Source organism: Ochotona curzoniae, unplaced genomic scaffold, assembly GCF_017591425.1.
Source record: "Ochotona curzoniae isolate NIBS_2020 unplaced genomic scaffold, NIBS_Ocur_1.0 contig_1014, whole genome shotgun sequence".
NCBI lineage: Eukaryota > Metazoa > Chordata > Mammalia > Lagomorpha > Ochotonidae > Ochotona > Ochotona curzoniae.
In genome coordinates this window covers 48,304,872-48,321,518 of record NW_024464920.1, presented here as the reverse complement: position 1 = coordinate 48,321,518, position 16,647 = coordinate 48,304,872, and the positions used below count along the sequence as shown (strand labels likewise).

Sequence of the window (16,647 nt, the reverse complement as noted above, 5' to 3'; positions counted from 1 at the left end):
CTAGGTCTCTCACGTGGGTGCAGGGTCCCAAAGCTTTGGGTCGTCCTCAACTGCTTTCCCAGGCTACAAGCAGAGAGCCACATGGGAAGTGGAGCTGCCAGGATTAAAACCGGTGCCCATATGGGATCCTGGCACATTCAAAGAGAGGACTTTAGCCGCTAGGCCATGGCGCTGGGCCCCATAGAGAGATAGATCTTGTATCCACTGGTTCACTCCCCAAATGGCTGCAATGAGTGGAGCTGAGCTGATCCAAAGCCAGGAGCTTCTTGCAGGTCTCCCATGTGGATGTGCAGGGACCCAAGCTCTTGGAACCTGCTCCACTGCCTTTTCAGGTCATTAGCAGGGAGCTGAATTAGAGGTGGAACTTCCAGGACTCAAATCAACACCCATAAGGGAAGCTGGTGCTGCAGGCAGAGGTAATGTGCTAGGCCATGGCACTTAGCCCCAGAGATAGATATTTTAAGCATAAAAGACTGCCGTGTTGCATAAAGAGAGGTGTGCAGTGTGGTCGTGGCTAAGAGCTCAGAGTCCAGTGCAGACAGCTGGGTTGCACTGTCCATCAGCCCTGTGTGCACTCTGTGACCGGGCAGCTTGCTCGGTCTCTAGACCCAGATTTCCTTGTCTGTGGAATAGTGCTTAATGTCTTCCATATGCATAGCTTTTGTTTTGCAAATTAAAGATCATACATGTTTTTACTATTACATAAGGATCAGAAAATGCAGGCTTTTTTCTGTATATTTTAACAGGTTAAGGTAAATTTTCATCAGCTTGTCCTATTTAAGGTAGCAGGGTAGAGGTGTAAATCGCTCAGGCTTCTCAGCCAGGAAGGTGTTTCATCTACTGCTCTACCTTTATTCCTGGCAGTATTCAGATCAAATAGAAGAGAGATTTATGATATTTGATATTTCGGTTTTCTAAAACATGATTTGAAAAGTCAATTTAGCTTCTATTTCCACACTGTATTATACAGAGATGAAAAGTATGAAGCTGAGCAATGATTGACATGATTGAGATATGATTGAGCATATCATACAGATTAATCACATTTGAAATCTCTTTCAGAATAGATGTTTTTGGAATTAGTGATTTTAAATAAAATTAGTGATTCTTCTCTTCCAGCCTTTATTTACAACATTGCATTATGATTAATTGTATGAAAATGCTTGAAAAAGTTCATTGACCTGATGCTGGTTGGCATGCCTGCATCACTTACTGGAATGCCTGGGTCCCCGCCCTGGCTCTGCTTCCCATCTCAGCTTCCTGCTGATGTGCCCCTGGGAGGCGGCAGGTGAAGGGTCCCTGCTCCCCAGCAGTGGGGACGCACACTGAGCTCTCAGCTGCTGGCTTCAGCTTGGCCCAGACTCAGCTGCTGCAGGCATTGGGGTAGGACCCACCAGCAGTGGGAGCTCCATCTGTCTGTTTTCCCCCTCCTGTTCTCTTTCTTTCTGTCTCAACTTTTTAGAAAGTATTTATGTATGCCACCAGTCACCTTATAGTATGAATATTTGGGTCATTATTATTTATTCATAATTATTTATAATAAGTAGTCATTAATTTTTTTCTCTCCAAGAGATGGCAGCATTTCTATTTTGAAAAACCAGACCCTTAATCCATTTCTGTAATTGATTCATAAATCTATGTGAAGAAAGAGTCAAATCCATGGGTTCCTGAAATTTGTGATTTTTAAAAATATTTACTTGCCATCAAGTCAGAAAGTGTACTTTTTGCTAGTTCAGTTCCCAAATGGCTGTAATAGCCAGGTCTGGGCCAGTTGAAGCAAAGCAGCCAGATCTCATGGAATGGCACCATCTGGCCCTAAAACTATTTGTAAGGCAGAGTTAGAGGTCAGGGATGCAGGTGAACCCCCCACCTGTGGTACCACCATCCCATATGGGTGCCATTTTGAGTGCTGGCTGTTCGAGACTTCTGGTCTGTTCTCTAAGGCATCTGGGACAGCAGTAGGGGATGACCCAAGTGCTTAGGTTCTGTGCTTCCATAGGAGACCTGGAGCAGCCTCCTGGCAGGACTGGTCCAGTTCTGGCCTTTGGGGCCATTTGGAGAATGGACCAGTGGATGGAAGAGATCTCTCATTCTTGCTTTGCTTTTCAAATAAATAAATAAATAAATAAATAAATATTTTTTTAAAAAGTTGTAGGCAACTGTCTGGGTTGATTGTACCTACAAAAGTATGTCACTTGTGGAGGGCAGGGTCTTGATCACTGGACTCCAAACTCCATCTGTGAGGGAAATTATAGGATCTGTGGTCAGACCATGGAGTACATGTGTCAGAACTGGGTCTCCTCATTTGTTGAAGTCTGTGCAGTGGACAGTGTGCCAAGATGAACTTGGGAGACATGACAGCCAATTCACTGAGACCTGCAGAGGACATCTGGTACTACAGAGGGCAGAACAAACTGAACAGCTTTGACAGCAAGTCTCTGGGTGAACTGACTCTAAGGTGGACTCTGTGCCTCAGTGGACCTTAAAAGGATTTCCTCATCCTTAGGAGCGACAAAGTCAACGGCATTTCAGAACTAGGAAAACCACTTAGCATTGCCCTCAGAATGTGCTCCACATTTGAAATCCTGGGGTGTCGGATGGCTGTCCACCATCCCAGGGCAGTGATGTGGTTGGCTGCTGGGAGCGGCCCTCTCCCCATTCTCCCCAGATACATGAGTAAGAGGAGATTGAAGACAGTTGTCTTACCCACTTTCCTCCATTCGTCCACCCTCCCCGCCCTAATCAGTGGTTCACATGGGCATTCGTCCTTAACTATGTAAGCATCACCAAAAATCAATTTATTATAAAAACTATATATATGTATACACACACACTTATGTATTTTAAATGGAGCCATTGCCAAGGTATAGTAGGGTAAGCCTCTGTGGTGCTGGCATCCCATATGTATGCCAGTTGGAGTCCCAGCTGTCCCACCTCCCATCCAGCTCCCTGCTGGTTTGCCTAGGAATGCAGTGAAAGATGGCCAAGTCCATCCGAATCCAGGTGCACCCACATAGGACACCTAGAAGAAGCTCCAGGTTCCTGGCGTCAGATCACCCCAGTTCTAGCTGCTATGGGCCATTTGGGAAGTGAACCAGTGGATGAAAAGTCTCTATCTTCCTTTTTCCCTCTGCAAATCTGCCCTTCATAAATATATAAATAAGTAAATAAATAAATACAGTAGTTAGCTATATTTTTTTTTAAAAAAAGACACGAGAGAGAGAGAGATTGGTCCTCCATCTACCGGTTCACTTCCTAAATGGCATAAAGCCAGGAGCCAGGAACTCCATCTGGGTCTGTGATGTATTTCAGGTGCATTGGCAGGGAGCTAGATCAAAAGTGGAACAGTGGGGACTTGAACTGGTGCCAATAGGGGATACCAACTTTACAGGCAGCGGTTTAATTCACTGAATCTCAGCAGGCCCTCCCCCTAAATTACTTTATTTTGGGATGATTTTAGACTTAAAAAACAGTTGTAGTGATGGTACAAAGAGTTCCCGTACATCCTTCGCCTCGTTTCCTGTAATATTAGCATCTTATTAAAATAATGCATTTTCAAAACTAAGAAGTTAATTTTGATACATTACTGTAATGCCAACTCCAAGCCTTGCTTGGATGCCTCTCCGTTCACACCAGTGGCCCTCCTTAGGTCCCACGGTCTATCCAACATTGCCTTATCCGGTGGATTAGTAGGATCCTGCCGAGGACTGCCTTTCCTGTACCCTGTCTTCCTGCCCGCATCCCCGACCCCAGCATTCAGTTGTAACTCTGTTTCTGACCAATGGTTGGTGGATCTTGCTGGGCTCTTCAGCCACTACATCTGTGATGCCAGCTTAGAGCTCCAGGGTCATGCTTTCAGAACACCCGGTGTGTTTAGTGTTATGAGTTGGTCCCCATTGGTCTGCCCCTCTCTCTTGGTCTAGCCCGTTCTCACCTCTCTGGAAACAGCAGGTTTGCAGCCTGCAGACTCCTGAAGTATCTTTGGAAGGGAACATTCCTCTTCCCTCGCTTTTCCTACCTCACATGCTCCCAACTCCAGCAAGAGCAGCTCAGAACACGGTCTTTAGTAGAGATGTTTAGACACCAGGCCCTTGGACTTTGCAGAAGCCATGCCAGATTCTTCTCAGCTGTCATTTCTGCCCCAGAGAAAATGTATCTAATGTAAAAGTGTCCAGGGAAATATTTGTAATCCGTTATACTTCTACAAAGCTTTTTTATGTACTTTGTAGATTTTTTAGTTTGAGAGGGCAGCAGTCGGGGTGGGCACTGTTGTCCAGCAGGTGAAGCCCCTGTTTCAGGTGCTCACATCTCTTATCAGAGCACCTCAGATCCCGTCGGCCTCTGCTTCCAGGCAGCCTCCTGTGAGTGCATGGCCGGCAGCAGGTGACGGCCAACGTCAGCTCTCTACCAGCCGTGTGCAAGACCCAAGTGGAGGTCCGGGCTCCTGGCTTCAGCTGTTGTAGGAGTTTGGGGAGTGATCCAGCAAATGGAAGATCTCTGTGGGTCACTGGACTGGAATCCATGTCTTGTAATCCTTTCTTGGATGCCTGTTGGTCTGTCCTTAAAGGGCAGTTCTGCAGATGCATGGCCTGCACTTGGAACTTAGACGTTCACATAACTAACCCTATATGCAATGCTGCCCCTTTCTCCAGAAGTCAGACTTGGGCTAACGGTAAACCCTTTCTGGTTATGGGTAGGGCTAATTATAGAATACACTGGGTCAGTAAAATGCTGTTGTTTATATTAAAAATAAGCCAGAAATACATGTCTGGTACAGTGTACCCTGAGTTAACCCCTTCAGGCTGGCTTCCCTAGTTGAAGGAAGAAACCTTAACCAAGGAAAGGACTAGAGACACCGGCAGCAGAGAGCCCCAAGCGCCCGCAGAAGCCGGCGAGGAAGCCGCCCCCAGCTGCCAGAGGGCAGGGCCCAGGGTGGAGACCCTTCCCCTCTCCACAGCTTCCTATGCCGAGCCTGGCAAGACTCGTGGGAGGAGGGGTGGGTCAGGGCCCAGAGCAATGTTACTTTTTGGGGAATGATATCAGGAAGTTGCTTGAAACTTTAGTACAAATTGATCAAGAAGATAAAATATTTTCAGGCTCGATGCATATGTTCACCGCACGGGGAGGATGTAGCTGTTTTCCTCTCTGGTTTATAGTGCTGGAGGCGATCATGTTTGTGTCTTATAACATGGTAGAAAAAATAACTTAATTTTTATTGTTTACAAACAGTACTTCTTAGTATTTTTCTACAAATGAGTGTCACACGTCAGGCCAGAAAAGGGTTGAATTTGCCAGGGACCCACAGGAATGGGGCAAGCCCACTTTTGACATCTGGGTCAGCCCAAGTTGCCTTTCTCTATCTCTTAAGTGAAAAATGGTGCTGGTGTTAGGATCGCTTTCAGTACCTCTGGAAGTTATTCTTGTGGAGTCCCTTTTTCCCACTGAACTAACGCCGGGCCCTCCTGTGAGTGCAGGGCGTGTGGGAATGGCTGCCTTGACTTGCGGGGACAGCAGAGCTGCTCGTTTGGGGTGCAGTGTGTATCCCCTTGGCCGGCAGCCTTCACACTGCAGGACTTGGCTTTCTGTTTGCTCCCCCGTGAGCTGTCACCTCCCCTGACAGCAGACTGTGTGTGTCACGTCACGACTGCATCCCCAGCAACACACAGGGTGTCTCATCAATAATGGACCAATAGTGGATCAATAGTGGCTTGCAAGGGAACTCAGGGGAGGTGAAGCTTTGACAAGGAGCTAGGGAGTGCAGTGTGGCCTGAGCCGTGAGGTGAGGGACATGTCGCTGAGCAGCACGGGTCCTGGGGAGCAGCACGACTAAGTGAATACCCAGCATACCTCGACTTCCTGATTCTGACTGAGTTTGTTTCTCAGAGTGTTTCAGTATTACGACCAGTTGTAATCTTTTTTTTTTCTTAAGATTTATTTATTTTTATTGCAAAGTCAGATATACAGAGAGGAGGAGAGACAAAGAGGAAGGTCTTCTGTCCGATGATTCACTCCCCAAGTGACTGCAACGGCTGGTGCTGTGCCGATCCAAAGCTGGGAACCAGGAGCCTCTTCCAGGTCTCCCACACGGGTGCAGGGTCCCAAGGCTTTGGGCCGTCCTCGACTGCTTTCCCAGGCCACAAGCAGGGAGTTCGATGGGAAGTGGAGCTGCCAGGATAAAAACCAGTGTCCATATGGGATCCCAGTGCGTTCAAGGTGAGGACTTTAGCCACTAGGCCATGCCACCGGGCCCAACCTGTTGTGATCTTAAAGAGAAAGTGTGAAAAGGAAGTTATCACTGAACATGAGGGGAAGAAGAACTACGGATTCTAGGATATGGTTTTCCTTACATTCTTTATTCCTTTCTATAAAATATATGTATCACAAATTGCACTTTTGTGTGTGTGTGAGAGAGATCTTGACCTGAGGTCTTTTCCCCTCACTAGAATGAAAAGCTTTGTGTGAGTAGAGACCAGGAGGGTATCTGGCACCCACCACAGTGTTTAGTGGACATTGCTAGGTGAGTGAGTGCAGGAGAGCTTTGTCTTGCCCTGAACTCTTGGTCCATACCATGGAGGTAGTCATGGAAAGTGACCTGGGCAGCTTGAGGGGCAGTGTTGGCTCGGGGCACCTTCCCCTGTGAGTGGCCACATGCTCTACAAGCGAAATGGCTGTGTGGCTTTATGACGTGGATGCCACTGGCAGATTCTTCAGGCAGATAGAAGAGTGAGGTACACAAAAATGTAGCTGTAATTTGCTGCTACAAGGATGAATGTGTTCGTTAGCATGCTGAGCTGCAGGTAGGGCCAAAACTCAACCAGCTCTCACCTTCCCAGTACAAAATATTCTCCAGTTTGAATCCAGAGATAGTAATGGTGTCTGTTGGCTGGCTTAGGTCTCATTTGCCTCTCTGGGATTGGTGCCTGACAATTAATGAGGGGAGAAATCTACAAATGATCAGCATATCAAGCTTTGGGGATTTTATACAGGGAATAGGATTTAGAGTAATTAAGTTCTACTTGAAATCAGATTCCACGATTAATGTTTATTAGATTACTGTTCTGGGCATTGATTTCCCAAGGAGCCGATTTTGCAGATGGCAGTCGTCACCTTCGTTCAAGGCAGGTGGAAATTGTGTCTCCGTGGAGAGTGGAGCACATAGAGTATCTGTCTTTGTGGCTTCTTTTCTGTTTATTCCAGTCCTCTGACGGGCACTCGCTAATGGCACCATCCGTCAGCTGTAAAGACATCTGCTCGTCTATATATAGGCTGCTCACGCAGACCCATTTAGAAACAGATGAGCCATTAGATTCGTGGAGTCCAGTAACGGCAAAGGCATAAAGACACAAGCTTGTGTGCAGAGAAGCATTTAGTTTGGACCAATTCAAGAAGTAGTAAGGAACTCGGCACAGTGCGGTGCCATGCAGTAGATTCCCTCAGATTGCGCCGCTCCCAAATCCTCCCCGGGCAGCACGGTGAACTTGACATGAGCCCAGGTGTGGGGGCAGACTCTGAGTGTATGGACTAACATCACTCCTGATGTGGGCACAGCTCTGTGCTATTTCCCGAAACGATTTTTTCTAACATGCTCAGTTTAAGGTCTGGAAAGGTAAACAGTGAGGGAAATTAAGACAGATTAAAGAGGAGGAACACTCAGTCATTTCTTTGCAGTTGGAAGTCTGAGAAGAACTTTCATGAAGTCTGTACAGCCAAGCAGAAATTATAAAATTAGATGAAGTGCAGGTTAGCTGCCGTAATTCTGGGTTTTCTGTTTTGCCCCTTCCCTTCTGCTGATACTGGGGTTAGTGGGAGAGCGTTGTGCAGTCTATAAAACAGCACATGTCTGCAGTCAGGTTGTGGCGGTACCGAAGACCAGACTGACAGAGAGCAGCTGTTTGCACAGGACCCTGGGTCAGATTGTGGACACCTAACTTCTGGGAGGAGCAAGACGGAGTTTCCAGGTTTCTGAATTTTGATTTCATGTAGTTTAGAGATGAAAAATGTTTACCAGATAAACTCCTCTCTGAACTAAAGCTCTGGGTGTTTACACACATATCTGCACATACACATGTGTGTTTATTCAGGAACACTTCAAAAAGCTCATGAGAATGGAATTAAAAGATGAATTTGTTTTGGTGTTGAAATCCATTTATGGGGGTCTTCAAATATTTATGAAAAATATATATTATGAAAAAGCTATGCATGGAGTTCATACTTTTTTGCATCAAAATAAATTTACATTTCTCTTTCTACCAAAGTCTTTGGAGTGCTATAACACACACATATGCATGTGTATGAAGTGGATTGAGCCTTTATTATCTGTCAATCCTTGGATCAGAAGTTTTGCTTTGCCTTTTTTTTTTGGATCAGAAATTTAGTAAGGAATAAATTTAGCTTCCATAGTATTGTTCTCATGAAGTCAGAGATTTTTCTGCTAAGAAGTTTGGCCCTTTCTGTTAGGAGAGCTACTGTTTGGTATTTCAAAATTATTTTTGTGTCACAGTCATTGATTTCATTAACCATTGTCTCTGGAGTGTTTGGGCTTGCTGGGTTATGTTATTTCCCTATTCTCTGAAATCAGATTGGTCTGTTGAGTTTCCTCGTTCGCTAGTTGCTTGTCTGGGCCGCAGAAGTGCTGTAAAAGTGACCATCTTCCCTTGCACCCACAGAGGGTGACCACACTGCTGTTTTGCTTTCCCACAGAGACTTGCTCTGCACGTGGAAGACTCCCCAAAACCTGAGTGTGAATCCCAGCTTGTAACTATGAGACGTTTGCTATGTTGAAAGGTCTGAGTTTTAGTATCTTGATTTCTGAAATTGAGATAATAACCATGCTGTTCTCACCGGGTTGTTTGGGAGTAAAGAGGGTTAAATAAATTAAAACATAGAAACACAGGGCCTTCTCTCCACCACCCCCTCCCCCCCCCGCCCATGGATTTCTGGGTTCGACGCCGACCTGGGCTCCTGACGCCAGCTTCCTGGTAACGGAGCTCTGGGAACGCAGTAGTGATGACTCAAGTAGTTGGGTCCTTGCCGCCCAATGAGAGTTGGATGCTGTCCCTGTCTCCTGGCCCTGGCCTGCCTGGGCCCTGGCTCTGGGAGGCGTTTGAGATGTCGATTAGTGGACAGGCGTGCACGTTCTGTATCTCTGTGTCTTGTCTCCTTCTACCTCTCAATTAAATAGAAATTAAAGTAAATGAACAAAAGCATGTCAGTCACTTACATAAGACCTGACACATACATAGTAACACACCCAGTGACTTGTGTTGTAATTGTGGGACATTAAAAAAAAGAAGAAGAAAACATTAAAATGTAATAGGGCCAGCATGATAGCTCAGTTGGCTGATTTTCCACCTGCAAGCACTGGTATTCCATAAGAGTTCCAGTTCATGTCCTGGCTGCTCCAGTTCTGATCCAGCTCACTGATAATGGCATGGGAAAAGCTACAGAGGAGGGCCCGAAGCCTTGGGACCCTGTGTCCAAGTAGGAAACTCAGAAGAAGCTCCTGACTTAAGGTCAGCTCAGCTCCAGCTGTTGTGGGTGTTTGGGAAGTGAACCAGCAGAAGGAATATCTTTCCCTTTGTCTCTCCTTTTCTCTGTGAATCTGCCTGTCCAAAAAATTTTTTTAAATCTTTTAAAAATTAGGATTTTAAAAAATTTGTTTCACAAGTCAGAGGGAGAGTCAGAGAGTTTCCAATCTGCTGAATCATTCCCTAGATGGCCGTGATGGTCAGCGCTTGACCAGGCTGAAGCACAGAGCCCAAGGCATTCATCTGGGTCTCCCACATATGTGGCAGGGGCCCAAACACTTGAGCCATCCTCTTCTGCTTTTTGCATGCCATTAGTAGAGAGCTGCATTAGAAGTGGAGCAGCTGGGACTCGAACCAGTGTCCATTTGAGATCCCAGTGCATGCAAGGCATGAATTTAGCCACTAGGTTATTGTGCCAGTCCCTCTAGATCAGTTTAATTATGTTTTGCTGAAGTTGATAGCCTGAACTCCTTGGACTGTGGTCTGAACCATCTTCTTCTGCGTCTGTTATCCACCTTGCCAGAAAATAAATGCAGTGATCATACCCGGGTCCTAGAATCTGAATCCTGTCTCACTCCTTCTAACTGATACAATTTTAGGTAAATCACAGATCTCTTTGGGCCTCACTTGCTCACTTATAAAGTGGAACTAAAACCTGTCTCCATGGAGATGTTTGAAAGTTGAATGAGTTAAAATGCAAAAGTGTGAGGGTGCATCAGCAAGAGGAAATACATATTTGGGTCAAAAAAATTTAAGTCCGTGCACAGGAGAAAGTCTCCAAAAAGTTCATGGAAAGTGTGTAATAAGGAAAATACAAGAGTTTTTGGAATCTGTTTGCAGAACTGGCTCTCTGGTGCACAGCACATCCTCAGTAAATGGCCATCACTTCTAGGAGGCTGTTGCTGTTTTTTCTATTTAATTTTCCGAGGCTTTGCTTTAATGTTTGTAATGTTACACTTTTCAGATTGTATCATCTTTTTGAGATCTAGTAGAATTAGAGAAAAGATTATGAAATGTCCCTGAGTGTGAAGAATTGGGAGGCATATGTCAGTGGGCTCTGATCCCTGCTCTGTGGGGATTTGTACTGGAAAGAATGGTTAGTTCTGTTCAACGGGGGTGGCCATTACATGGGGCTTAATGTTGTTACTCATAGAGCATCTGAAAGGCAACTCACAGGAGGCCCAGAGTCGTTTTTGAATGTAGGGGAGTGAGACGGGAAGTTCAGATGCAGTTTCCGGTAGGTGTTTCTAGGTGACGTGAATAAGAGGTGGGGAAAGTTCATGGTCCTTGAAAAGGAGTAACTGGACAGCCTTGATGAGGATGACTTGGAGAGGCAGACACAGCCGGCTGCGCTGCAGCATGGGGGAGCATGGTGGGGCACAGTTGGTAAGAGGAGTGTGAGGTGGTGGAGGGTTGAAATTGGCACAGGCATTGAGCATTAGTACCAGGCCGGGGGTCGGCGGGGAGGGTGGATGGGGAGGAAGCACCATCCGAGAAGGAGAGGGGGTGGATTAGCTTTCGAGGAGAAAGACGGGTTCTGCTTTGAATTTGAGGTGCGTGTAGGAGCTGGACAGGGTCCTGCTGCCCTGGGAGGCCTCCCGCAGCACTGGACATCAGGACAATGATCGCCAGTGGAAGCAGGGTCCCCCAAGTGCCCGGCGGGTTGCACTCTGACCTGAAGTGGGTTTGCTTGGAGATGGGGGCAGATCTTCCTAAGTCCCCGTCTCTGAACACTTCCTAACTTTGTGATTCTGCAGTGTGAAGGTGTAGCACCCTTTAGATGTCAGTGACTTTGGAAACAGAGATCATTGAGCTTTAAGTTAAACAAAAAATTCAAAAGGAGAGGGGAAGAAGCCTGTGGGTGCAGGCGCCCATGGCTCCCTCAGCCCGGATGTGCTTGGTTTTTTCACCTCCACAGAAAAGGCTCCAAGTGAAGAGGAAGAGGAAGAAATGAGATATAAAACAATAAATTTTTTTCTAGTCTGGAGAAATGCGTTGCCTGGTGACAATAGTTGTAATTTTCAGATGCAGGAGAAGAGATCTGGCGAGGGCCCATAGTTGCTCGTGTGTGCGAGTAGGCTCATCAGTCAGTCTTCTTGCTGCGGAAGTACAGAGCCTTCTGAAAGATCTGCCTGCTGGGTGGGGCTCCTTGTTACAGTGTTTTCTTTGAGCTTGGAGTTGGTGTTTCTGAGTCTCAGTGGGTCGAGGTGTTGTAGGAGGTTTTGAGCAAGAGATGGGTCCTCTGGCACTTTGTGGATTGTTATCGCCCTGCAAGACCCTTCGCAACTTCCTCTTGCCGCCCACAGCAGAATACGGAAACCCTGCTGTATCAGGCCACTTCTGCAATTACAGGCGGCCTCAGTGCAAGGGCTGCCGCTGCCATACGGCCCCTTCCTGGTTGTAGATTGTCCTTGCATTTGAAGATGTGTTCTCTAAGGTGGGATGCCCTGCTGACCCTCCCTCTCCGATCTCTCTCTGCCGCCCCACAGTGCTGCAGTTGAAGCTCCAACAGCGCCGGACCCGTGAGGAGCTGGTGAGCCAAGGGATCATGCCACGTAAGTGTCCCCTCTGCCCTTCTCACCCTCAGCTCCTCACAGAGCGGCCTCTGGTTGTGACTGTATGTGGACCCCGGGCCGTGGCAAGTGTCAGAACCAAAGCACAGAGACAGGCTTTAGTCTCCGTCTTTCCTTCCCGTGATGTCCTAAGTCCTGAGACTCTGAGTCAGAGTTTTAATAATGAACCTTGCTGGGCAGGTTGAGTGAAACAGACAGCATTTCAGTTTAGGAGTTGGGTGAAATCAGCCCTAGCCAGGGTCTCTCCACCCTGTCCCGCTTCCCTTTCTGGTGGGCAGCTGTTGTCCTGGGGTGTCGGGACGGAGTGCCCACTTCTCACATTGGTTCTGCTTTTAGGAAGGGAAGCCTCTTTTCTACCTGGTATTTTGGATGTGCCTGGCAGGGGTGCCAGCATGCCAAGGGCACTGCCACCAGGTGGGCTCGGGCTGCAGAACCTGACCTCTTGGGGGAGAAGTGAGACCAACCTAACAGTACTGTGGACTGCCAGCTGGAACCAGCAGGTTATCACATTAAGCATAGATTCTCCCAGTCTCCATCTGTGTGCTGGCACCACTTGGGTGCACCTGGTGAAGTAAACCACCCCTGCCTGCCTTCTGGGGGAAGGGATGTTTCCCTCTGCCCCCGTGCCCTGCGACCCATGGCCTTTCTGCTTTCTGGAAATGGTTCCAGTATCTCTTACATGCAGTCAGTGTGGCAAGATAAAGCTCGGTTTAGAAGGGCAAGCAGGGCGATGCATGGATAAGGTAGTTTCAAAGCATGGTGAGTGACATGAAGCAAGGGACTGGCTGATGGGTTAACGAGTGATAGAGGCATGGACCACGTTAAACGAGATGGTCTAGAAAGGCTTCCCTGGAGAGTTCAGGTCTGAAGGGTGTGATGGCGTCAGTCGCTGAGAACGCAGGAAAAGGCAGTGGGAAGAGCGAGTGCAGGGCCTGGGCGAAGCCAGCGTGCTGGAAGGACAGATGAAGCTGAGCAGTGGAAGGCCGGAGCCGAGCGAGCCAGTCACGTGCGGGGAGCAGCCGAGGGGCACAGTGTGGTCATTTGAAGTTAGAGCCCGCAGCAGGTGGAGGGCAGCTGAAGCCTGTTTTTCACTTGAGCATCGCTGGTGAGCTCTTTTTGTTTCCTTTAGTCAGTGGCCTTGCATGGCTCATCTTGAAGTACTTGTGGCTTCAAGCATCGTGACCAAACAGGGCAGTGCTGTGCTCATGGAGCACTCAGATCTGCCATGTACAAGCCTTGCAGAGGAGCGACTTGCCCAGCACTGCATCCGCTTGTCCCTTCTGCCAGAAAATCATGTGCTTAGTGCCTAATCTAGACCTGGGAAACATGGTAGCTGCCTTCAGATGCCGAATGACCAGCTTTCCTACCTGTAAAATAAGGAGCGAGTCAGTGCTGGTGTGTGAGGTGGGGACTGTGCTTACGGCAGCTCAGAGGGCGCAGTCTACTCCCAAGGCTCTCTGAGTTTCTGTGCTAAAAGCTGTGCACAGAGTGAGTGCCCTGCTACTGGAGGTCATTGTTAATAGAGTTGATCAATTATGATCTCTTAGCATTCTTTTATTTTTTAAGATTAATTTTTATTGGAAAGTCAGATATACAGAGAGGAGGAGAACAGAAAGAAAGATGTTTTGTCCATTGATTCACTCCCCAAGCGGCCACAGCGCCAGAGCTGCACCAGTCTGAAGCCAGGAGCCAGGAGCCTCTTACAGGTCTCCCATGTGGGTGCAGGGTCCCAAAGCTTTGGACCATTTTTGACTGCTTTCCCAGGCCACAAGCAGGGAGCTGGATCAGAAGCAGAGCTGCCGGGATTAGAACTAGTGCCCATATGGGATCCAGGTATATGCAAGGCAAGGACTTGAGCCAATAGGCTACTGATTTGGACCTAAGCTCTTAGGATTGCTGGCAGTTCTCCATGTTGCTAAGCTGTTTGATGCTGAGGTTCCTGCACTGGTTTCCTTATGTGTCTGTGTCTACTACCAGAGCTCCTTGAGAAAGTGTTGCTTTCCCCCAAGATTTATTTATTTAAAAGGCAGAGTTAGAGAAATGGGGTAACAGAGAGAGATCTTCTGTCTGTTGGTTTGTTCACTCTGCAAATGGCCACAATGACCAGGACTGGGCCAGGCCAAAGCCAGAAGCCTGGAATTCCATCTGAGTTTCCCACATGGGTGGCAGGGCCCCAGAAGTTAGGCCGTCTTCTGCTTTATCAGGTGCATTGCCAGGCACCTGGATCAAAGTTGATGAGCAGAGCCTCAGCCCAGCGCCCATGTGGGATGCCCTGAGTCCTGGGTGGCAGCTTGACTCTGCGCCCTAAACCAGGCTTGAGAAAGCATTTCGTTTATGTTTCTGACTGCGGTGCCTGTCCCTGCATGACAGTAAAGACAGCCAATTGTGGATGAGGTGTGTGAGAGACAGCCCGCCAGCCAGAAACCTGAGATTCTGGGTGTGGAACGTGAGGCAGCACTTCCCTGTTGTCAGGAGCCCAGTCTGTACAATAGTTTGTACAATATCTAATTATACACTTGAACTGTCCCCTGGGTTTGAGAAGTGGAAGTAAAGGCCTTTCTGATAGGAGTAGAAGTGACCCGCCCTGCTGAGAGTCGTTTGTCTTTCCCTGAGAGCCGCCTCGGCTGTGGACACAGTGGTACCCAGCTCTGCCGGCGGAGGGAGGAGGTCGCAGAGACTTAGATAGGAGAGGGGATAGGCTCAGGTGGGGTGTTCACTGCTCACCTAGGCACCTGCTAAGACACAGATAGGATCCTGAGTTCCTGTGGTGAGGATTGGTGTTGTGGCCAGCCTTCACCTGTGAGTAAACCCTAGCCCACTGCCACCCACATCCCTAACCTCTATGTCATCTCCCACATCCTCTGCCTCCCTAATGGCCCTCTACCCTGCCATCCCCCACTAACCCCATGTTTTACCCTCCACTGTGTATTGTTTAAGGAAAACATGAGCAGTGCGTGGAGCAAGTTGTGAATGGGCAGCAAGCTGTCAGTGTTGGAGACGTGGTGTCTGCCCACTCAGCCCTGTTTTCCTGGGCTGAAGGATTCTGGAAAGAGCCCTTGTGTTGAGCTAAGGAAAGGGGCCTGGTCGCCGTCTCTGGTTTACACCTTGCGTCAGGTTCCTCTCATTTCAGTCTGCTTCTAGAGTTGGAGGAAAGTAGACACCCTGTGTGTTCATTGTCCAGAACATCACAGAGTTCCCATGAGGCACTGGCTTGAGGTCTGCCATCGTGTCTGTGGGACACACTGCTTCCGCGACTCAGGGTTCCCTCAGGTTGTCATTCAGGGTTGGGATGTGGCCTTCCTGTGGTCCTGGAGGAGTCGAGGTCTCTCAAATACCATAGACTCCTGTCCAGTGCGCTAGCCATAATGTCCACCATGGGATGGAGAAGTTCCTGTCTGATCCTCTGCAGGACCCTGTGTTATTCTCATCATGTAAATGTTTGCTTTAACACCACCTCACCCAGAATGTGGCAGAGCAGAGGCTCCGTGGCCTAGGCCCTCCACCCTGGCTCTCGGGGCCTGGAGCTCTGACAGTCCTGGGGCAAGATAGGCTTACAGTCCAAGGTGGCATGTGCTGTAGTGTTTTTTTTCTTCTTAAAATGTATTTATTTGATAATCAGAGTTACAAAGAAAGCTCTGTCCTTTGCTCACTCCCCAGGTGGCTGCAAGAGCCAGGGCTGGGCCGGACAGAGGCCAGGAGCTTCCTCTGGGTCTCCCACTTGGGTGCAGAAGTCTGAGCACTTGGGCCATCTGCTGCTGCTTTCCCAGGCCAGTTGATAGGGAGCTGGATAGAAAATGAAGCCAGGCCTTGGACCAACGCCCATATGGGACAGCAGCGCTGCAGGTGGTGGCTTAGCGTGCAGGACCACACTGCTGGCCTCCAGCTGTTGTTCTCAAGTAGTTTCCCCAAAGCCTTCCTCTTGGATGGTTAGAGGTGTGTGCAGTCGTAGGAGCAAGGTGAAAATGAAGTGTGTCACTGAGGCTGTAACAGGGACATGGTCTATTAAAGGAAGACAGGGAAGTTCTCCAGACCAGTGGGGACGAGTCTCCTGTTACCTTTCTGGAGGGGAGAGAAGAACTCCACGGGTCTCCTCCTTCTCCGCCTCTATTGAGAATCCCTGAGAAAGACAGAGTACTGAGTACTGGGTCTGCGGTCCTGCAGTGGACATCCCAGAGGGCGGTACCCTGTGCCCTTCAGGTTCTCTAGGGAACCTTCCAGGCTCTGGCTTCTTGAGTGAACGCAGTTTTTTTCTTAAGGATTTATTTATTTTTATTACAAAGTCAGATATACAGAGAGGAAGAGAGACAAAGAGGAAGATCTTCCGTCTGATGGTTCACTCCCCAAGTGACTGCAATGGCCCCAGCTGCGCCCATCCGAGCCAGGAACTTCCTCCAGGTCTCCCACACAGGTGCAGGGTCCCAAGGGTTTGAACTGTCCTCAACTGCTTTCCCAGGTTACAAGCAGGGAGCTGGATGGGAAATGGAGCTGCTGGGATTAGAACCGGTGCCCATATGGAATCCCGCTGCGTGCAAGGCAAGGACTTTTAG

The 16,647-nt window shown here is 48.3% G+C and overlaps 1 protein-coding gene across 1 annotated transcript in view; it reads left to right on the top strand.

Annotated features, from left to right (window-relative positions):
- The window catches only part of MRTFA (myocardin related transcription factor A), an 84,947-nt gene that overhangs the window by 40,490 nt on the left and 27,810 nt on the right, over nt 1–16,647 (top strand). The window contains exon 2 of the mRNA XM_040986471.1: nt 12,017–12,082. Coding sequence (XP_040842405.1) covers nt 12,017–12,082 — 66 coding nt within the window. The remainder of the gene's footprint in view (nt 1–12,016; nt 12,083–16,647) is intronic.